Source organism: Taeniopygia guttata, chromosome 2 (assembly GCF_048771995.1).
Source record: "Taeniopygia guttata chromosome 2, bTaeGut7.mat, whole genome shotgun sequence".
Lineage (NCBI taxonomy): Eukaryota > Metazoa > Chordata > Aves > Passeriformes > Estrildidae > Taeniopygia > Taeniopygia guttata.
The window spans coordinates 105,347,989-105,371,659 of record NC_133026.1 but is presented as its reverse complement, the minus strand read 5'-3'; the positions used below and the strand labels follow the sequence as shown (position 1 = coordinate 105,371,659).

The 23,671-nt window shown below is 42.1% G+C and overlaps 1 protein-coding gene across 2 annotated transcripts in view; it reads right to left on the bottom strand.

Moving 5' to 3' along the window:
* CABLES1 (Cdk5 and Abl enzyme substrate 1) overlaps window positions 1-23,671 on the bottom strand; it is a 71,002-nt gene that overhangs the window by 21,294 nt on the left and 26,037 nt on the right. The window contains exons 2-4 of one of the 2 annotated variants that reach the window (XM_030266085.4): window positions 15,658-15,729; window positions 13,338-13,430; window positions 6,513-6,590 (exon numbers count right to left, since the gene is read on the bottom strand). In XM_030266085.4, the coding sequence (XP_030121945.1) occupies window positions 6,513-6,590; window positions 13,338-13,430; window positions 15,658-15,729 (243 nt within the window). The remainder of the gene's footprint in view (window positions 1-6,512; window positions 6,591-13,337; window positions 13,431-15,657; window positions 15,730-23,671) is intronic. The other variant, XM_072924572.1, reaches the window with a different exon arrangement.

The following is a 23,671-nucleotide window of genomic DNA, read 5'->3' as shown; positions in this document are numbered from 1 at the left end:
GGCTGTTTCTGTGTTACTGCACCATGAATAAATGGCTTTATGGAACCAGACATCTGGGACTTTGCCATGGGAAACCTGGGGTCGAACTGGTGAGGAAATCTGATCTGAATGGGGTGTGTGAGGAGTCAAGTGGGGACTCATTGGGTCACTGCAGCCACCCACCAAGAAGCAGCTTCAATCCCAGCAGTGAAAGTCTCTGGCATTGGAATATGACCAACAGTCTCCTGAGTAGTCAGACTGGGTAGTTTCCTTAGCAAGAAAAAAAATGAAAGTTTCTCCATCTAACAGAATTCACAGATTTTCTAGGGACCATACCAGGTGACATGGGATCCCAGATTTGCTGTCAGATGGTGAGAAGTTTTACTGGGCAGATAGATAAGGATCAAAATAAGCAATCTCATCATGTCTTTTATTAGCCAGACCAGGATTAACAGAGTATAAATTGGATGCTGTTACCTTAGGAAGTATAACACTTCTTTACCGAACCAAATGTTATGCTTTGACGTGATCTACAAAGTCCCATGCAACACTCCTGCTGGGCACTTGCTCTTTAAATGACAGTAACAGTTGAGCACTCTAACCTGTGAATAATTTAGGAGTCCATGAAATATTAAACAGACTTCCAGATACATGAAAAAGCCTTCTGCTTATTGCAAAAAGGAATCTGATAATTGTTATTTAGAGATGTCAGCCCTCTGTGCCTGTATTTTATGCTTAGCTATTCCACCCAAACTGCTAAGATTTATTCTAAAAGCAAAAGAGATTCATGAGACATCAAGAAAAGATGCCATTCTCATCTGTCAGTGTTAATAATTGTTACTTATCATCTCTGTTTATAGAGACAAGGACAATGAGAGCTCTGGAAAAGATGCACTGCCAGTAGACCAGCAGCAGATCTCCCACTGCCTGAGACTGCCTGCTATAATTGATCAAGAGCTTTCAGATCCTAATGCCATTAGTGTTGCCAGAACAACTCCAGCTGCAATTTACAGCAAGAAGGAGCAAAAAAAACTCCTGGAAAGATGGCTCTAATGGGTCAGCCTCCTTTTTAGTCAAAGATATTTAGCTGTCAGCATACCAGCTCTTCTCCTGATGTTTTGCCCAACACAGAGTAAAAGTTCAGAATTAAACTTACTAGCTTTTGGAGATTGATTGGCCAATTTCAACCTAAGGGAATGGGGCAACTCACAAGAAAGCACAATGGTAGCTCTATAAAATTCATACATGAGATAATGAGTTTTGAAATGTCCTATTGTGAGAAAAAAGTTTCAGATTTATGTGTCTTTCTGCAAAGCTAATATGCGCTTGGTTTCATTTTTTGTTGAGTTTGTGAGAAGCAGGGAAAATGGGCAACGGTAAAGAAATGCAGGGATATTTCAGTTTCCTTGTCACAGGCTAAAAACAGATAGTTGTTCTTCCCCAGGCCTACAGAATGATACATGCTCAGGAAAAGCTCTCAAGATTGATGACTTAATCAAAATTGCCTTGCATACCAAATCTGTTGAGGAAGAACAGCGAGGAACTCAGTTACAAATCCGAAGGATGTAACAGAGTATCCTGCTTTGCTGTCTGCTTATTGCAGCTATCCATATGGCAATTCAGATGCTCTCATTTCTCCTGTAAATATTGCCTGTTTTCCACACTCACTAACCTGCCAAGTAACTGATGGCAGCAAGACAACCACACGAGTCCTTTTCGCCTCATTTTGCATATGGCTTTCTTACCCAGTTTAAACACTAAATATGAACAAAGATTGCGGAGTTTAGGTAAAGAAGGCTGTTGGGAATGCCAGGTCTGACAACTAATTGATCATTTCGGTTAGATATTTATTTGGGGTGATTGTATTTAAAACCTCTTGATCCTGGCATCATTGAACATATTTTTCTGGCCAGCATTTAGTTAAATCTGAAGTTAAATTCAACAGTGACTTATCTTTAGAAACTGGATGAAGCTGGCTAGTAGCATTTCTGAGAAGGACAAAAATTCTTTTTATCTAGTGACTTGCTGCTTTACTTCAGAAGAATGGTCTGTTTCCTGGGCTTCAATCCATTTGATTACTCATACTGCATTATTTCCTTTAGCTGGAGGCAAGTTTCATCAGATGAATACCTGTATTTTTGCCAAGACAGCAACATTCAGCAGCTATCCCTCCTGCAGGTAAATTTCTAACCACTTAACGAATTCAATGCCACAAAGCAGAAAAGATGAGATGAACTGGCCATCTTTATAAGAATGTACATTATCTGATGCTCTGTCCTGTAGCTCATCACCTCCAGCCCTGCTGTCAGTCAGTCAATGTGCTCTTGTAAGACTAACCAGGCTGCAGTGCTGCATTTGTGTCATACTGCCAGCTCTCCTCCTCCCCAGGTCCTCCAGGTTCATCTTCTGGACAGGACTTTGCAGAAACTTGGAAGCTCTTAAAAGAGCTCTTACAACATCACAAAAAATATCATCAGAGTAGGTACAATTTCAATCTGTGGATGCTTTTGCCATTGATAAAAACAAGCCTAAAAAATGCCTTTTCCAAAACAGATTTTTAAATCATGAAGCATAATAGTGTGTGCCAAAGATAAAAAACAAACCTCACGTCAGAACTGTAAACCCAGTTAACTGCAATACCTTTTATTTTTGGGGTGAAATACAACACTGTACCTTCTTCCTCCTTTATAAGACCTCTAACAGTGACAGACAAACATTGCCATTGTCCTTTTTTGAAATTGCTTAGGCTGTACGAATGAGGACTGGATTGTTCTCACCTGGCTGCAAGCATATGCAGACCATTTTTGCAGGCCACCACATCCTGCTGGCCACATGGAGCAACTTTGACAACATCTATGAGCACTGCCAGAGTTGTACCATCTCCTTGGAAGCTGATGGACAAGTGGTGCCTAGAGAAGCTTCAAGAACAGCCAAGCAATGGAGAACTGTCTCCCTTCTCCCCTGCCCAAGATATCTACTTTTTCCAGAGAAGGGAGAATTGAACCTTCTTCTTCTCCATCCTGGCTGGGGCCATATGGTGGGCCCACAGAGTGCCCTTGCACACACCACACTGGGGAGTGGAGTGAGCAGAAACCTTCAGGAATGTTCCCAGAGAGTCTGACTGTAACAGCTCCTCTTTAGGGACTCGAGTGTCCAGGGCATGACCTCCCTAATGGCTAAAAGGATAATATCTGCTGTGTCTGATCCCCGTCTCCTGTCTCAAAGGGCTGAAATCCAATTCACCTCAAACCATCTGGAACCCATCTCCAAACAAATAATTCCTTCAAGTCTCATTTAATCCATCTGCAAATGGCTTCACTCTTTGGTTTGCCATGACACAAATCCCCTCTGAGGGCCCAGAGCAGGTCAGCATGTGGGTATACACACCTGTGCAGAGGGTGTGTGTGGTAGGATAGCTACCTGCTGCTGACCTGAGGCATCTTCCCCTGCCCTGGAAGTGGAACAGTATCAAGGCTCAAGTCCATTTGCTGTGAGTTTCCACAGTGACAACCAACCTCTGACAGAAGAGGTGTGTGACATAGCAGCTCAGGGGATGCACAAGATGCACCTCTGCTAAAAATGGGAGGTCAACACCTCCAATTTTCTGCCCATCTACAGAACTAGATGGGGATTAATGCTGATCTGTGGCAAGGAAGATAGCAAATGGATAGTGAGGCAGTCTCCACAGCATTCACAAAGCAGATCTTACATCTTTTGGAATATTATATTTAAAGAAGAAAGAGGAACCCTTTATCCATTAAGGTTTCCAATGCATTGAAAAACAAGAGGCAACTGCACAACCCAAACTTGCAGTACGAGCACTTGCCTCTAACCTGTGTATCATAAAATGGCTCTGTATGTCATAAAGCCAAACATTCAGGCAACCTTTCTCTGTGTCTGTCCAATTAAGAACAGAGGCAATAACACTGCTAAAAGTGTTTTCACATCACTACATGACTGCCCTTAGCTACCACTAAGGTAGCTGTAACATCAAGAGATACTGTAGGGCAAGGAATGCCAGCAGGCAAGATGCTCAGCATCTCCTTCAGCTCCTGACTTGCAGTGAAGCTTTCCTTACATTGCTTTCACCTGGCTATATCTGCTCTCACATTTACACTGTTGGTCCAGATAGAGGAAGAAAAGTAAGCATTTAGGAAATTTATTCCAGGGGTACCTCAAACTTCATCAGCTCATGTACAACTACATCTCTCTCCCCCAGACCTCCATTTGTATTGGTACTACCACTTAAAAATCATGGTTTAGAGGTTTTGGGGAGGGTTCTTGCTGTTGTAGTTTGACCTCTGCATGGAGGGCAGGCAAGTGAGGGCCACAGTCTAGAATACACTTCTTGCACCTCAGTGGTGAGGGGTGATGCTGCCCCATCCACACAGGACAGGTACATAGATTTGTGACTTCAAAAAGTTCTTTTTACCATGCTTTTATAATGGAGCTGTTCTTGCAGACTGTATCTACCAGTATTGCTAGAGTACAGCTCTTCGGCACTGCCTGAAGTCCAACAGGGCTCATGGAGGGCTGGCAGCCTCCACAAAACAGCTGTGCCTGGAGATGTCCTCAGTGGCCACAGTGCCTGTGAGCTGGAGCAGAGGTGGAGAAGCAGCAGCAGCAGCTCCACTATGTGCCACTCTCACACAGAACAGTTCCTCCTGCCTGCTCATCCATTCTACTCTCCCACTCCTGCCGAGGCTCTTTTCAGTTCAAATTTCAGATGTGTCCATGGCTCCCTGCAAGGACCTGTTTCTTTTCATTAAGTGTTCAGTGATATTTGCAGAACAACCAGTTGGGACATCTTACCTGGGGATAGACATCATCAATCCAGGGATTCAGAGAAAGAAAAGCTAAAGGATGCTGTCATTACAGTCCTTCATAAGAGAATCCAGTGTCTCTCCCCCCTCCTACTTCACATCTAAAATGTGCAAGTAAGCAAGCAGCCTGAACAGAGTGGCTACAGTTTATGCTATACTGCCTCATCTGTTCTTTGCACCAGCTGCTCCTGGAAGGAGGTGCCACTGAATTGTTTCTCTCTTCCTCTGATGCTCTGGAATAAAGACAGAGGGCATTTTTTTAAATCTTGGCTTTTTAGCCAAGGGAAAAGGGTTGATTGTTGTGTACTGGCACTTGCTACCTTCTCATCCCATGCTCTTCTTGCTGTGCAAGCACAGTACAAGACACGACATGCTGAAATAATATTTAGTTTTGCAGCTGGGTTCGTTACTGCTGTAATTTAGAAGGTATAACTAGTCATCAGAATTTCAAAATGTGTTCAGTTTTAAATAAAGAGGGAATTTCCACAGGATGATGACCATAAAAGAATGACAGTGTACTCAAGAACAAAGAATAAATCTGCCAATCTGTCAAGGATTTGCCTGGTGTGTCATCACAGTTTAATTAAGGGAAAAAAATTACTGTAAGAGTGAGCAGACAGAGTCAACCTTCTGACAAAGGTGCTTCCTTTCCTTTGTGCATTAAAAATAATCTCCCTTTGTTTTGAATTACTGGTGCACAAGGAGATTGTGACAAATCACTCTCCAGAACTTAATAGATGGCTGGAAAGCAAGAGCCAAATTTTTCATTTATACAGTGGAAAGATTTGACTGTAGATGACTTGTGGATCTTTCAAACCCCCCTCAGTGTATCTATATGACTATTTCCCATGCAGTTTTTGCTCTGCAGTCACTGAGTCAACCATAAGCAGTTCTCAGGTCTCTGGCAAGCGAGCATGGTGGCTATGCTATTCCCCCTTGTCCCGAGGTCACAGCTGCTGCCCACCAGCACTGCTGATCCCAGCCTTGCACTGCACCCAGCTGGCTATCAGAGCCTGCCAGGCCACGTCCTCCAGCCAAATCCAGTTTCTTCCACTCCTATGGTTTCAGTGGAAGAGCTAAAAGCTTTCTCAGTCTCTGGAGAACTCCTTCATTCCAAAGGAACTTTTCTATCAGAGTTATAGTGTCTCAGCACGTCAGGGGATGTGAGGCAGCTGCACAGACAGCAATGAACCTGTATAAAATTATCACCAAAATAATGGTTTCACTGACTGAATGATCTGACCAGTGACTAAAAGTAATAAATAAAAAAGTATTCTGTTTGAATCCAAGTGTTTCTTTATAGTTCTGGAAATCTAGATACAATAGCGCTATGTTTGCACAGGAGAAAGAGACAGTGAAGATGGCTTACACAATTAAAGTCATGCTGTCTGGAGTATTTGTTTTGACAAAGATGAGTGAAGCCAAAAGAAACAATTAAAAAGTGCATTTTTTTTTCAAGAACATTGATTTCATGGGGGTAGTTTTCTCCAGCTTAATAATCAAAGATACCACAACACATATAAATAAAGTGGGGACTGAGAGCTGTAGTTTTAACCTGGTAATGGTCCACAAAGGAAAATACACCTAAGAGCATTTATCTCTTCCCAGAGCAGACATGTAAAAGCATTAGCCTCCATCATGCTGTTGTCTGTTATCAGGTCTACATGCAGGCCCAGAAAGACTATGCAGTACACATATAAATATACATACCCGACTTGGGTACAGTCTCGATATGGCAGCACTGAAAATATGCTACAGAAGGATCTTCTGCTGCTGATAAGGACTATTCTAAAATATAAAAGAAAATAAAAGAAATCAAAGACTAAAATTTTAAAAATCCCACCACAATAAGCAAAGCATTAGATGTTACCATTGAGGAATTTGCAATCATAAAACTTCCAGAATGGATGATTTCTCCATCCTCATTACATCTCACAGATATTGTGCTACAGAGTCTTCACAGAAGTGCTGAAGCCTGTGCCACAGCAAATGAGCAGTGAATGAGCAGTAGAGCCCCATTCCCTCTACAGGCTTTCTATGAAAACGATCTTGACTATCTTGGAATCCAGGACAGATGCCCTCCTAACGAAAGAAATCTACCCACAGAAGCACGGGACCATTCTGTCAACTCGCTACAATGGCTGAAACTCAACACAAAAACCCAGCAGCAACTCAGGTGATACACACCAACAAGTACCTCTGATACACACTCTGACTGCTGGTTGTGACCTTTCTCTGCTAAACCAAAGGACTCCCTTGATTGTCAGCTTCTTGATCCTGAAATAGTCTTCATCCATCAATCAGGCTAGGTTTGCTATTATGTTAAGTTTTCAGATCCTTTCACTGTTTCCAAGCTTCCTCTTGTGAGTCTTCTCCAGTTTGGCCCCATCACCTTTCTTTCTTGAACTCCAGGCATTATCCCTGACCTCAGAAGTTGCACATCTTCCCGTCTTACCTTTAAGATCAATGTCTCATGACAATGTCTCATCTCAATGCCATGACATTCTTCAGTCTCTGTGCTCAATAATCACATTAGCCCTCTTGGTTATGATGTTGCATTGACACTCAGACATAACCCATCCCACAGCTTCCTGCCACATCAGTCTCAGTCAATGTCAGGGCTGAATCCCTCCTCCTCTAAGCATGGCTTGCCTTTTTTCCTCACAGGCAGTTAGCCAAGATTTGGCTATATGAAGACATACATCATCTGCCTGCAGAGAGCTTACCTCAGAATGCAGGACACTCTTAGAGCAGATGCCTTGTATTTCTAACCAGTCTCCAAATCTCTGCAACATCTGCAAAGTCACTGTGTGATACTGTCCTGGTTTCGGCTCAGATAGAGTTAATTTCCTTTAAATCAAATAGCTTGGAGCAACCTGTCTGTTACACAGCCACACTGCTGCCTTCAGCCATCAGGCTCTGACATATTAAGCAACACCAAAACCACCCTGAAGTCAAGACCCACTTCCCATAAAACAGCATAGGATGCCAGTAGCTACATTATTAAAGTTCTGGGAGATACATTCTTGCAAGAAGCAAAGAGAAGCTTGGTCAAGAAGTAAGACATAAAATGTCACTAAGTAACTGCTCACAAATGGACCTTTTTCCTTATTACCTTCGGGACACAGAAAATTGTACCATTGTACAACTGACCCTTCTTCCCTCAAAGCTGACTAACAGGCCACACCATGTCAAATTCCTCTAAGACACAATGACAGCAATTTGTGATCTTTTCTGACCTGTCTAGTGTTAGAATTTACTGATATTTTACCTTACTAAAAATCTCCACTTGTGAAGATGCTAGGACCTACCACTGCGTTGGCTGTCAGGGCTATTGCACTTCCTTGCTCTGCTCTCCAAGACTGATTTTTCTGACACTGTGTCCCACAGACCCATATGTGATGATTTAATCTGAATTTTTCATCCTTTGTCCTGCACTGGTCAAAGCTGGACAACAAACCCTAGCAAACTCTTTTGCTCTTTGCTGTCTGAAAGCCAGCACACTCACCTATGAACCAGATACACTGTTATTAGAACACTGTTTCCTTAAGGGACCAGCTTAGTCATCGTTCTTGGAAAAGGTTTAGCTCCCCAAGAGAGCTGCTGCACATAATCCTTGGAAAAATGCAGAATGATCGATTTTCCTTCTCCTGGATTACTCCATTACAGCAATCGTATTTTCTTCCTTAAAATTCCATTTGAAAGCAAAGAGGGATTTACCCTTTAATGAAGAAGGGTTTCTAATAATAAAAACACATAAGCTTTAGGAAGTTCTCCTGCAGCAGATGAAGTACAATTTCATTGTTGTCTGAATGCTGTAACACTCCTTACCTAAGTGAAATCTCAGACCCTTCAAGATGGTCTCAAGGTGCGGCACTGAATTACAGAGCAGGGAGGAATAATTTTTCCCAATTGGGAACAGCAATCCACAAGCAAAAAACCCTGGCATATGATTAATTTTGTGCTTGCCACTGCTTACTGCTGAATGGCTGCTACTCACAACAGCTTGCTTGTTCACTGGAAGCCTTGTTTGCTGATGTATGAAACTTGGCACAGGTTTCGAGGCTGACATCAGAAAGCATCTTTGAATTCGGAAAACCACAGTACCCACTAAGCATATTATCCCCCTCCCTCTGGCTGCTTCTGGAAATACAGCTCTTCCACCAACGCCCTACACCTCCCTAAAAATACCACTCAACTCTTACTACTTAAAAGAAAAACAAACTGGTGCTTCCATGTCCACAAGCAAAGACAACAGTAGGAAGTTACCACAGAACTGTGCGTATCAGAAGGAATCAGACAAGAAAGGAAATAAAAAGCACCAGCCCAGCCTCAATTTTTTTTTAGATTTTTTTCCCTTGGGACCCAAGTATTGCCTCTCTTTCCATAAATCAGCAGATCCTCTTTACACAAAGATCTCCCAGGCAGAGCATGAGAGGAACCCACAGCCTCCACTGCTAGGATGCCACAAAACCTCATCTACAAAGCTGCCAAGGGAGAGTGATGCAAAACAGCTTTAGGAGCTGGACTGGAAAGGAAATGGGGAAAACAGGGGCCAAATATTCATCATGGAGGAATAAAATGGCATTTTATGTATAAGTCTGATGACATGCATAGAAGCAAAAATTTTTCTAAAGGCCTGTAATGATTTGCTGGGGCAAACTTTCCACAAAGTATGTTTTGGAGAAGTTGTTGTGGTGGAAGTCCATTGCTGCTCAAGAAAATCAAATTATTGCTTATGGGAGAAAAGTATTTTCCTGGATTTCAATGCTTCAACGAAGGGCATCTACGATCCTGCACACTTCTGAAGGAGCTAGCTCGGAAGCTGTGTGAGAGTGTTTACATGCCTTGATTCCAGTTGTGCCATATAGACATGTTTAAAACCACTTCACAAAAGGTTTTCATTCTTTAATTCTCACATTTCACTGAAAAGTTGTACTAATTATTATAGTTCAGAGCAACCATTATTTTGCAAGAGAATTCTGACAATGTACAAAAGGCTATAAAAGCTAATCTTCCGATTTCTTTATGAAGTGTATACTGCAAAAAACCTTAATGAGCATGAAGCCAACAGAATCAGTAATTTGATAGAATTAAAACGTCTGCTTTTCCCAGCATCTGTCTAGATTTGATTGTGTTGCTCCAAAGGGCTGCTATCAGGCAATGTGATATACATCATATATACCATCCACACATGGAATATTGCAGCCACTTTTCTCATTCCTGAATGATGATTTTTGACTGCCTTTGTGTGCTGTTGCCCTGCACACAAAGGCAACACACAAACCATGGATGCTGTCAGGGTAGCAGCCCTCATTTTGGAGTCTCAGAAGTTCAAGGGCAATTAGAAGGTGGCTGAGAGTTATTATGAACTGTGAGGGTGCTGCCAATCATCAGCCTTTTAGTCTGCATGTGTGTGCAATTAAGAGAGCAGCAAAAGAGACATTTCATTATGATGTCTGGCCTTCACTCAGATGTGTTTACTAACAAAAAAAAAAAAAAGAGAAAGCAATGGCATGGGGGGTGGGAGAGGAACGTTGTTTTACTGATTTTTATACCTGCTATATATGATAACTCTAGAGTCCTTGTCCCACTCTCACCAGTAACTGTTCAGCTGGTCCAGGTTGCTGTTTCGGTGGCTTGTTTTTGCTAATCTTCTGCTTCAGTGTTTATGGAGGATATCACCAATAAACCTGCTGAGTAAAGTGGATAAAACCATATGCTGGTGCCTACCTGTTCTAGTTTGTATTTCAGGGTTGACTTGTCTTTGTCTTTAAATGGAAAAATGTATTTTGTGCTGTTTTACAAGACTGCTTTGCTAACATAGTCTAGGAACCGTAATTTCTAACTCCTTTAATAAGCCACGACCTAGAAATCCAAAGAAACCGGTTTAACCAGTGATCAGAACTATCAACAGGAAGCTTTACAAGGATGTGCTGATTAAGCTCCAGCCTGTGTATTTTCCTATATGAGCATTTTCTCTGTGCTAAATAACTGAACTCTTATTTTAACCACAGTGGGTCCTGCCTTGCTGCAGGACTGTCAAAGGCTGGACCCAGAGCATCGCTGCTCAACACATGTCATCCCTGAGGCTGAGAGGGGAAGAGCTCTCAGTGCCACAGGACAAGGACACATCACCTTACCGGCTGAGAGATACAAACAAAAGCACCTACTGGAGAGAGGAGCCCTGAGCTATCATTCACACTACAGTTTTCTTTGCTGTGACACAGTCACAAGCCAGTGCAACAACTTCTGAAAGTGCTGGCTATTTTAAAACCCAGTCATGAAATTCACCACCCAAAAATATATTCCGTGTAGATGTTTTCAAAGCTGGGTTCCTCATCCTGAGTGGAAGACTGACATACTGTCACAGAAGGGTCAGGGGTTTTGGAGGGAGTTCAGAGCCTGACTCCAGTCCAGCTCAGCACCTGCATCCTGCACAACCATGCATGGGCCACCTGGGACAAGGTCTCAGGCATGGAAAGGAACCCCAGGAGAGTTTCATATCCATTACAACACCTGTGCCCCTCTGTGTCACAGGCAGGTGGGAAGGACACCAGCTTCAGAAGTCTTAACATACTCAGAAACAGTGTTGATTTTAGGATGAATACACAAAGCAGATCCACCTGTATTTCTAGAGGTTCTTTTCATCCAGAATGCCTATCAACTCCAGTGACTACATCTGGACCCCCAGGAAAAACAGAGTGCACTCAAATTACTTACTGCTAGACATAGGGGTGACACAAAGTGTTAACTCTGCATTTTATTTTTAGCTAGCATCATTGTAGCTCTACAACCATAGGATGAAAACTATTGCCAAAACTGTGTCTCTCATTCTTATTGTATTTGTATTCTAGATAAAGAGATCTTTATTATGACTGTGGAAATATTCTGGAAAACTGTGTCTGCTGATAAAGATAAGAAGCCAGTTGAATAACAGAAGCTTTCTCACAGCTTTCTTAGCAAGAAAAATATTCAGACATAATGACTGATCTTTGAATTAGTGTAAAATGTTGCATATATGCTACAAATACTTCTTTGCAAAACATCAAGAAAGCAGTTTACAAATCAAATATTTATTCATTCTTTTGCAGGTATTATTTCTGTCAAGTCTATGCCTAGATTTTATATACACATCTCAGAAATTTTTCTCTGTGGAATTTGCATAATACCTTGTAAGCATATTCTGGTGTAAGAAATTCCCAGAGCATATATCTACTTATGCATAAAATGGACAAAAATTAAAGGGTTGCTTTTCAGTGTTTGATTTCACACGTATTTCTAATAAAGAAAATAATCAGTGGCTAGTCAGACAATAGTCAAGTCAATATGTATGTGTCTGTTTGATACTACAGCTGGGTCTAAAAGCTATTTCTAAAATCTCTCAGGGCCACCTTGTACAACATTCATGTGGATTACTACCTTTCACTGCGTGCAGTCCTATGTGCGAGAATAACAGTGAAGAAAATTTTTCTTGAGCCAAGTAACACCTATCAGAATTCAATTCATAAAACCTGTGGTTCAATGCAATGTCAGAATTTCTACTGATGTGGTTCCATGTCTAATGGAAATCAAAGGCTACAGGCACAAATCAGTCCAACAGAGCATACATGGTTCTCAGCCATGGCAGTTTTATGAGAACAGGCATGTGCAAGGGTCAACTCTCACTGGGATATGTTAGCCTGCATGCACCCTATTCAGGTGGTCTAGTTCAAAACTACTCAGATTTGGAAGAAAAAGATAACAAAATCACGAGGCAAAGGGAGAAATTGTCTTTGGAAAATCAGAGAGGACAGATATGTTCTTTATAAGCAGGGAGAAGCCAGTTTCACTTCTGAGCTGGATGACACCGCAGAAGAGTATCAATTTTGCTGATGGATACACCTTCAGCAGATGGGAATACATCTTTGCAGTAAGCCAGTTCTCAGCCAATGGCTGCTGTACAGGTCCCAGCAGTGCCTATGGCTGCAACCTGGGCAGTCCACATCCCAGCTCAGGGCATGCTGCAGACACAGGTGCACCTCCCACGCATCCCCTGGAAGCCTCTCTGCCTACATCTGCCATGGAAACTAGGATCCCATGCCTCATCTTGCCACAACCATCCTTGTCTGTGCATTTACCAGCATGCTGTATCCACTAATAGATGTGGCATTATCCTTGAACCATTGCTAAACTTGGTCCAGGCAGCTTCAGCTGTGTTCCCCTCTCACACTTAGAACCTGGCAACATCCTTGAAGAAATGCAACCAGATTATGCCTAAGTTTGTCCCAACATCATCACATATTTTCCTTTTTTGCAGGTTATTTGCATTAAGGAGACACAGGTCTTAAAATCTGTGGGCTAGCACTTCCATTGACAGGTACTTCCCTAGGGAACGGAGCCTGCACTGCAGCCCGCACCCTCAGAGATTATTTGGCAAAGACCATTAGGTGGTGAGTGGCAATGGCTGTGCTCTTGCAGGGGGATGCTGATCCTGCCCATTCCCTCAAAACCCATAGGTTGCCTCTGCAGAAGCAGCCTTTGCATGCATAGTACCTGCCATTTCTGGTATCGTGTTGCCGCATGTTCTTGATAAAATGAACCTTCTTAAAGTTCTTTGGTCTGGGTGATCCTGAGAGTGTCCGACATCTGAAAAATAAATCAGTTGCGAGGGAGGGGAGGGAGAAGAAAAAAAAAGTTCTCAGTTCCCTGCTGTACCGCCAAGAAGTCTACACAAAAGCAGGAAGGAAAGACGAGACAAATGATTCAAGTCACCCTGTGCTAGGAATCAGCAAGAACAATAAAGACAATAAGTCTGGAAACGCGACAGCTCAGACAAAAAAAAAATATTTAAAATAATAATGAGAAAAGGCACCAGCCCCCTCCCTTCATGCCAGAAAATAAAAACTCATAAAAAAATCTCAGCAAAGTAAAACTTCCTGTAATCTGCCATGACAGCTTAGCCCAAGCTTTCAGAAGACAGAAAAATTAAGCCAAACCAAAACCTAGTAAATATGCAATTTTCCCCACTCACACCAACACCCATGCTTTTGTATGCTTTTCTGCTATTGATAAAGGAGCCGTTGTGGGAAGTTCTTTCTTGTTTTAGTTTTAGAAAGATTTAAAAATCTCCTATTTGCAAAGATAATTCCCATTTGATTTTAACTTTAAATATTACTTTTCACATTCCTGACAGTATACAAAACAACTGACAATAAATTAACTACCCCAGAAAAAAAATCATTATTCAAAACATTAAGCCTTAAATCTATTTTACATCTGAATGCACTTTATAAATTCCAGTTACAGAAAAAAATTGCCAGAGGGAGGAGAGATGAGACAAACAGCAATATCCTCCCCCTGCCTTCCACCCTTGCTCTTTCTAATCAGCTGAAACCACAGCGCATGTGAAAGCGTTCTCTGTTTCATCTCAGGGCTGTTTTGTTGCAGGGCGAGGCAGAGCTCACAGGCACTGGAGACGAGTCCTGTGCTCGCAGCACAGCCAGGGCTGGACCGTGGCTGCTGCATCCTCCGTGGTACCTACAGGACCAGCATCCTCTGCCGGTGCACGGGACCAGAACTGTTCCTCAGTGCTGCGCTTCCCTAATCTTTCTTTTCCAACCTCTCCCCTGCACAGGCAGAGTTCAGCAGCTTCTCAAGCCCATGAGGTTATTATCTTGGACTGAAACCAAACACCATTGTGTGGTACAGGCACTCCGAGAGGGGCACCCCATCACTTTGCCATTTCTGCCTTCTTCCTGCTAGTAAAAGCCTTGAGATTCCCTCACTCTCTGATTGCAATTAGCCTTGTTAGCTTCTTCACAGGAAAATGGCACCAAGAGAGATATTCTACCACCAATTCTGCAAATTAGGAAGTAAAAATACTGCCTAGCAAACCATACTTTGTTTATATCTTTTACCAATTATACATGTTTGAATCACTTATGGGAACATTTCATAACACGCTGGTAAGCATGCAACAGTGAGCTTCGTAAAAATAATCAAGCTTTGGTAATAAGCCAATTGGTACAGCCTCTGCTATCTTTGCTTCGAGGTAAGGAGAGACAGCCAATCTGCATGTGGACAAACAAGGCTGTAGGCTAAACACCAATATAAACCAGCTGAATTACAGGTCCTAAGATAAAGAGGCAGTCAAACTTGGGCTGCCGTCTTGCCGAACAGCTGACCTGGAAGCATTCCATGCACTGGTCAGATTACTGACAAGCCAGTTTCTGAACTGTTAAGCAGTTGCTCCACTTTCCATCACCCCAGAGGACTGACTAGTGACTAATTACTGTGGTCCCCAGAGAAGGAAGCTGAGGTCTCCCAGATGCACAAATCAAACCACACTGAAGCAGTCAATATAACAAGGATAGGACCAGTTTTATTAGTGGGGCAGCAGTCACAAACCTACCAGCCAACACACACACAGCAATGCTGGTAATCAAAATAAGCTTGCATGTGCTCAGAGAATAGACAATAAAAATTCATTAAAAATACTAGCCGTCAAAAACATTCTGCATTAAACCATCTGTACATACTTTTTAAATGTACCACAGATGTTAGGGTACTACTGACTAGGGGCTAGTCATTCATATTGGTGACAATGAAACTTTTCTATTTATCAAATCTGGTATTTTAATTCCTGACATTTTGTCTAAATACTGCTTTTTTGTTTATTGACCTAAAGCCAGGGAATGTGCAATTCATATCAGCCACCACCTTGCAGGGCGTGTAAAGTTTTAACACTTTTACTCACTATGAAGAATATCTTAATGTGAAGACCCAGCTACTTTTCAACATGAGGAGGGAGAGCAAGCCTGCCCATGCATGTGTTTTACAGACAAGAAGCCAGAGAGAGAGTAAATAAAATGACCTCCGCAGTGGGGCGTTTTCCTCGATGTCCTCCAGAGTCTCCAGAGAAGATCGCTGGGAGATCAGCCGACGTCTGCAAAGAAAGCATAACACAAAATATCACTGCTGATTAGAGAGCAAAAGGAAGTCCTCAGAGCTGTTATTGAGTAAAGATCAAAAACTGCCCTTCACTAGCCAAGCCACACCTTTGGATACTAATAAAGTTTGTTCTGTTCTGCTTATCTTAATCTGTTTGATTCCAACCAGAAGCAAACTTACTCCATATGAGCTGCTACAGCAAAGCAGAAGTTTCAGCTTTTCAACAGCTCCTCCTCAGTTTGTGCTCCCCTTCCTTCAAGGGTTTAACACTCATTTAACACAGTCCCACATATGCTGCAGTACAGCTGGCAATGCTACAAGTACAGAGCTTTGACAAAATAATGCATACATAGATCCACAGAGATTGCCTGTCCTTCACACTGCCACAGGGACACTTCTCTTTGCCCCTTGCACTTTCTACCAAGCAAGTGCCACTTGTTTCTCCATGATGTCCATCTCATCACTCCTGTGAGGAGTGTCTGAAGTGAGATGAAAGATGATAGTGCCAGCAATACTGGTTCTAAAAGAGCAGTTTCAACAGAAGTGCTGATCATCCCCATGAGCAGCACAGGTGAGCTAAGCTCCGTTTTAAACAATTTTCCTATTGTCTGAGCCACATCCTTCATCCACCTTCAAAGAAATAATTATGGAAATCTTAGTATTACAGGTTTTCTGGCTGGTCTAGCAGGCAGAGTAGATGTCCCAGTACAGTCTTTGTTTTAGCAGCCATCGCTGCCGTACAACCTCCAAACATCGTGACAGCAGCACAAAACAAGAACTGCACCCAACCCTCCAAAAAACCACTATAAATACCATAAATGAATGTGTAAGACACAGCCCACCCACAGACACATAAAGAGAAATTAAGCTAGCAATCATTGAAGCTACTCCATCATTGATGGGCGTCAAAACAGCTGCAACAGCCAGCAGAGCCATGGCACTGAGCCCCAGCACCCGGCTGGCAGGAGCTCTGCCAGCACCCATCGATCCCCAGGGCCATGGCTGAGGCTGAATATGAATGACAAAAGTCTCCAAAGACTATCACTATTTTCTGCCCAATTCCCACTGAGCTGCCTTACTCCCTTGATCTGCAAGCAAAGAGTTTCAAGAATGTAATGAGCGCTCTTATATGCTTGAAAGGTGTTCATTAATTTATTTCTGGACTGTATTTTCAAAATAAATTGTTTTCTCTGTTGCTAGTGTAAGCAGTTTCTAATCCTTCCTGCAATTCCCTTGCCCCTCCAGTTGTGCTGCTACAACTGTTCCTGCAGCCATGCTGCAAATCTGATTACCAAAATGTTTTTCAGGTCAAAATAACCCTAAGGTTTAGTGATGCAATTTGTTATTAATTCAAACACCAAATTTCTATCACTAACCCACAGGCAACATATTTCAGGACAATTTGAATGTGCACGCAGCTTCTTGTGTCCTTAGAAAATCACAGAAAACCCCTCAAACAATTTATAGATCAACTAAGTGTGAAGCATAATCCTCTTAGGAAAAATATGCAAACCTAAATCCCCTCAGGCTTTGTCTAAACTAGGATTTTAGAAGATCTGGTGCAAGATACTATATATCTTCAAAATGCTAAAAAAAAAGAGTCTGCATTTCAGGATGTGCTGGCATAGACAAGGAAGAAGAGACCAAACCCCTGTCTCTTGCACCCATGGGTGCACCCACGACTCCATCCATAATCAGAGAGGACACAGGAATGCTCTTATTGCAAGATATTCAGATCAGGAGGAGCTCCTCCTCCTTTTTCAGTTTCACCAATCCATAAGCAAAGCTGAAAGTTTCAACTACCATCACCACTGGTAGATGACATGGTAGATGATAGCTGTTGGCTTTTTAATATCTCTTTATACATCATTAGCTTAATAACACAAATAATGGCACACTCCCATCTTGTGGGTTTCCAACACCAAAAGCATACTTGGCATGTTGTTTGTCAAAGAGAGATAAACAATGCTACAGCCTTGCCACCCTCTTCATACTAAATTTATCAAACTAGTCACTCTGTATCTCCTGTAGATGCCAGGTGCTTGTATAGCACCAGGTGCATATTCCAGCTGACACTGAAGCCTTTTTCCAAGAGTCTCCTTGTCCAAAGTTATGCACCATCCTCAGCTTCATTGCCGATAGTTTCTCAGACGCGGGTTTGAAGATCCTGTGTTTGCATCTGTCATTAAGGCAGATGCAGTGGGTGGCAGGAGCACACACAACTGCATTTCACCAGCTGGTCATCCAGTTGCCTGCTGCAGTCCTCTGGCTTCCCTCACTGCTCTCAACTTCTCAAGCCCAGCACCAGGGATGCTGCCTCCTGATTTTTGCTTGCTAACCTCAAAGGCAGCATAGGCTGGATGGGAATCACTGCCACCCCTCTCAGTATGAAAGACCTCACATCAATTTTCACCAGTACTGATTTTGTAGTGTTTTGGCTACCTTATATGGCAAGTGAGTTGGCACAAAGGAGTGGGGGAAACTCTTTGTTCACCCAAACTTGGGAGAGGAGCATTGATACCTGAGCTCCTCCCTCTCAACTAGGGCATGATACAAGCATAACTCTGGATAAATCCATCCAGGAAGAAAGGAAGAAAACACACATAAAATGTACTGACACAGGTAGCAGTGAGAGCAAGGATATCCAGCCCAGACCCCAACCCAGCTGAAAACTGCCACAATCTTTCACCTCTCCCCTGAATTATTAGTTTTATTTACTTCAACTCCCAGCACTGTCAAAGGAGCACCAGAGAGGAGGATTTGGAGCAACTCTGTTGAAATCAGTTCATACTGTCCAGGAATCACACCCTCTTTTCACTGAAGAAGCTCAGCTTCAATGAAGAATGTACAATTATTCCATTTTATCTTAAATCTTTATTTCCAGGCCTAATTAAGATGACCTAAATACCAGTATTTTATAAGCTTTCCACAGCTGGATATTATACTAGAAATGCCAACTAATGAACCTACCTGCTGAGAACAAAGTCACATCCTGTGCCACACACACCGGACAAAAAACAATTCTGGAAAAGGAAAGCTTTTGAAAGGATCTTCCAGGGAATACAAGAAAAATCAGTTTTCCACTGACTTCATTAAGAATTAATCACCTCAACTGGTGTTTAGTATTTAAATTAATCATCTTTCTCTCTGCAGGCAAGCAGCCAGGGTTTGTCTATACAACTCCTAAAAGGGTTATTTTTCAAAAATTGATTAGCATGTTATAGCAGCTGGTATATGTAGACACTTGCACTGAAATAACCCAAACTGCTTCATATCACACATCACCATCATTTTGATGTAAAGCTGTGTTGATGCCTATTTTGTGTTTAAAAATACCCTATTTCAATAATAATTATGGGAAAATCGTTCTACTGAGGAGGAAGAATATATGCAGAACAAAACACAACAACACTATGTGACTCACACAGGATTCAGGCTTTGGGGTAAGTCTCTAAGCAGATGCAATTTCAACACAAAGTACTTTAAAACTTTTGTAGACTAAATGTCAAACTAACCCAAAAAACACAATTGACCTTAATAACCAAATTAAAGATGTTTCAACAAAAATGTTAATTTCTCCTAGCCCACTGAAAGCCTTAAAAATTCTCCTAGCTTAATCACCACATTCTAGGAATACCTCAAACTCACCCTCACTCCCCGCAGCCAATGCACACAGAAAAAGGTAGTTCAGTACTGGAAAGATGATGATCTCTTCATTCTAATGATCAGCCCCTGCAGGACAATGGTCAAAGTCTCATGTAATTTACAGACTTCTTTTGTTTAAAAACCAAATAATATCACTTTCCCTTCAACACCTACCTAAAATATTTTTTGTCTGTTTCTTTGCTGTTGGTTCCCTGTGCATGTGCCCAGAAATAACCAATACCCTGCAATCAAATTCCAAGTGCAGACCAAAGAAAGAAACTAAAGAGACATTTGATGCCACGGCATTTTAAATGGCTGCTTTCTAAGATACTCATGACCCTGCTTGCATACTGGATTTATCTTTGACCAGCTGTCTGAATCTCTGTGGAAGTTTCTTAAAAACTAAAATGTTGTCTTCGTTTCCCCCTCTCCAAAGTCAGATTAATACATGGCTCAGCTGCAAAAATTAAATAAAATACAAGGGCAAAAAAAGAAACTAAATACAAGGAAAAATGAAAAAAGGCAGGTCTGTAGCCAAAACTGCAAATAGCCAAAGCAAGTAGACTGCAAATACATTCACTGTAACCATCCCATCAATCAGTGGAATATTATCTTTGCTCTCAGCTGCTGCAAAATACTCAGCTCAGTTATGTTAAACATACAAAATCTTAAGCCACATAGACAGGAGGTGATAAAAAAAGGGAAGGAGCTGCAATCAGAACACTGGATAAATTCATCCAGGAAGAAAGGAAGGAAGGAAGGAAGCCAATGATAATCCAAGAGATAAGGAAAAATGAATCCATGGGTAATGACTTTCTAGCACAGCTACAAAATCAGGAAGAAAAAGATACATTTTGAATACAACTAATTTCTATGAAAGTTGGGGGTGTGATTTTCCCCTTGCTTCTGTTAAAATCACAAACCTTTAACAGCTGAAGCCAGCAGTGTGGGTGCTGCTGGCTCCCAGAACAAAAAAGACCCCTTCAGGATAAGCTTCTTTATCTGGAACAACTGCATCCCTTCAGAGATGCAGTGACATGGGACACAGAAGTGCCAACCATCTGAGCACCTGCTGGCTGCATTAACACTGATGGGAGAACTTGGCAGGACAAAGACTGAAGACTGTTGGCAGCTCCCACGTGCAGTGGGCTACCTCCTCCCTTCAGGTGGCCAGGCAAAAATGGGCATGGGGCAGCATCATGGGGCAGAAACCTCTGGGCTATCAGCCTTTGATCACAGCTGTGTTCATACTAATGTGGCCTTGGAAGCATCAGACAAGCACAGGACTGCTTGACACTTCAAAAATGTTGGATTCTTTATTTCCACTGTGCCTTCCTCACAAAAGATGTATCCTACACACAGAAACACTATCCTGGATAGGTGCAGAAGGGGAGTGGAAAGAAAGTAAACATAAAACTTAGCATGATTGGAAATGAGATCAGGATACCTGTAAGGATACCTCAGGGCCTGCCTATGGGTTTAAGTGAGGAGTCTCCCTCTGCATCCATCTACCTCTGAAAGGTGCTCCAGACTCAAAGAGGTCTTGCTCAAAACCCAATCTGTCCTTTGCAAGCACTCCCTGAGGAGCTGCCAAAACTAGACTTGCAGTTCCTAAAGGTCAATCCAGGCAGAGCATCACCTTGATCCTCTACGGGAACAGCAACACTAGGGCTGTTTTTTCATTTGGGCTTCATATTGTTCCTTCCAGCACCAAAATGGCTTGAACAGTAAAAGGAAAACAAGGAGACTATTCAGTGAGATTTAAGATTAGGCTTCCATGTAGTAGAATGAAAAAAAAAAAAATCCCCACTAAAAGTATATATATATATATATATATATATATATATATATATATATATATATATATATGTATATATATATGTATGTATGTATATGTATGTATGTATATGTATGTATGTATATGTATGTATATTACAATATTATGGCTACAAACATATCCTGCAGGCTATTCTGAGTTTTGAGTAAGTCATCATTTTCCATTCTCTTCCCTAGCTTCTTTGGAGCTGAATTTGGTATGAACAGAAGTGCAGCTGCTGGCTCTCTCCCCACTCCGGGGCCAGGAGAGTAGGTACAAGCAGAGCTGCCAGACGCAGGCCATGCCCTGTCCCCAGCAGCTCCAGCCCTTTTGTCACTCCAGGGAAACTTAAATGCCACTTCTCTCCTACTGCTCCTCAGCCAGCCAGCTGAACGCCTCTGCCCAAACTCCTGGGCTAAGCTGAAACAATTAATTTACTCTTCCGAAATATTATACAAGACATCAGCTGTGAACGAATCCCCATTCACTTCCTGACCCCTGACTTCATGCCCCAGCATGAACCCAGATGAAAGACCCGCTAATGAGTCACCTCTCACCCTTCCTCAGAAGTTTTTACTGGGATTCTTATGTCCCAGCTCATTTTCTTCCTATCTTTTGCCAATCTTAAAGGAAGACAAACACAGGAAAAACAAACCCTGAGACTATTGAAAATTATTAAGGGAAATAGAATTTCCAGGAGCTACCCAAAGCGATATAAAGCCATTTTTAATTGTGTGCTATCATAATTATGCAGCAGAGCCATTATCTGCAAAGAACATCAAACTCCATTTAGGACTTCCACACCGTGCAGTGTATTGTAAAGGCTGCCCTTGACAATAAGGGAGTTAAAAGCATCTGGCACATGCTGAAAAATGGCTTATTTTGTTAATTCAGCAGCCCAGCCCAAACACACAGAACATACCGAGAGCCCTCCATTTAGCTGTCACCTGTGTGCAGGCAGGATGCCAACACATGCCAAGACCACAGCACACTGCAGTGGGCTGTGAAGAAAGCCTTTGAAGCAGAGATCCTGAGCTAGCAGGACTCTCAACAACCTGCTTTCCTGGGATATGCACTGCAAGGAGATGGACCTTCAAATCTAGTAATAACCAGGAGAATAATGCCATGCCAAATGTCTCCACAGTCTCCATCAACCTTTCGGGCATAAGAAGGAAGATGGACAGAAACAAAGAGATGACAGGAGAGCTATGGCTCCATGCTACACGCTCCTCCTAAACCAGGGGTACCCCCTGCACTCAGTATTTATAGTATTTATAGTATCGGATATATTTATTTATAGGTATGCACTTATATTTTCACCCAACTCCTTCTCCAAATCTCATCCTCCCACGATATCCAAGGCAGAAGCTCTGAAATACACAGTACTTGAACTGCTGCCTCCTGACCTGTCTGCACATAGCATCTCAACACGAAAAACACTTACATTGCCATCCCTGAGGTAGGATGTAAGTAAGAATTAAGAACGAGGAAAGAAGTTAAGAAACAATGAAGAAAATAAACAGGACAAAACTGAAGTATTCCACTGACCTTTCACAATGCAACATAATGCTCTGTTCACGTATTATTATGCAGCTTTACACACATGATCCTTCAATTAGCACACAAAATTCTAGCACATCCCTCTCCCAATGCCCCAGAGGGGATCATCTGTGTCTAGTTAAATCAAATATAAAATCAAGATAAACAGCACTCCAAAGAGATAAGGAACTTTCACTACAAGCACCGAGTAGCAAGCAGTTCACTGACAAAGCATTTGTATAGTGTGGATGTGTACATGCAACTGTGCAGAAAAACAGAAGGTATTGGGAGAACGGGATTTTTTTTACTTTTGTGCTTTTTTAGCATTATGCACAATTCAACTTGACACACTATCAGTCTTTCTAGAAGACATGATTTCAAGAAATCTCTAGTGAAGGGAAAACAACTCCTAGTGTTTAGTCTAGGGAGAACAGAAGAGCAATCACCACATGTCGCCAACTCTGGGGAACATTTAATGTTCACCTTCCCCAGTAGGACTCCCAATTCTCCAAGGATGTATCTTGTTTGAAACCTACCATCATGGTTTAGTGGTGGATTTGGCAGTGTTAATGGTCAGACACAATGAACTGAAAGGTCAGTCTAAATGATTCCATGATTCAATGATGCTATCTTCCCTCTGCAGGCAGCTGCCTCTGCACCCAGACCTCATACTGTTGGCTCTGCCCAAGCCATAATGAGGAGCTACAGCCACAATTCAGTAAGATTCATTTACACACAGCAGAGCTCCCACAGATGCTGAAGCACCAAAAATCTACATCCTGTTATCTTTAACCAATGATTTACAGATTCACTGTCTTCACTTTATTGACTCTGCAGCAGTGTGATACCTTTCAGAAGGCTTCTGTGCAGTGATTTATTCTGAGTATGCCCCAACACTGCCATAGCTATATTTTTCAGAACAACCATTACCTCATAA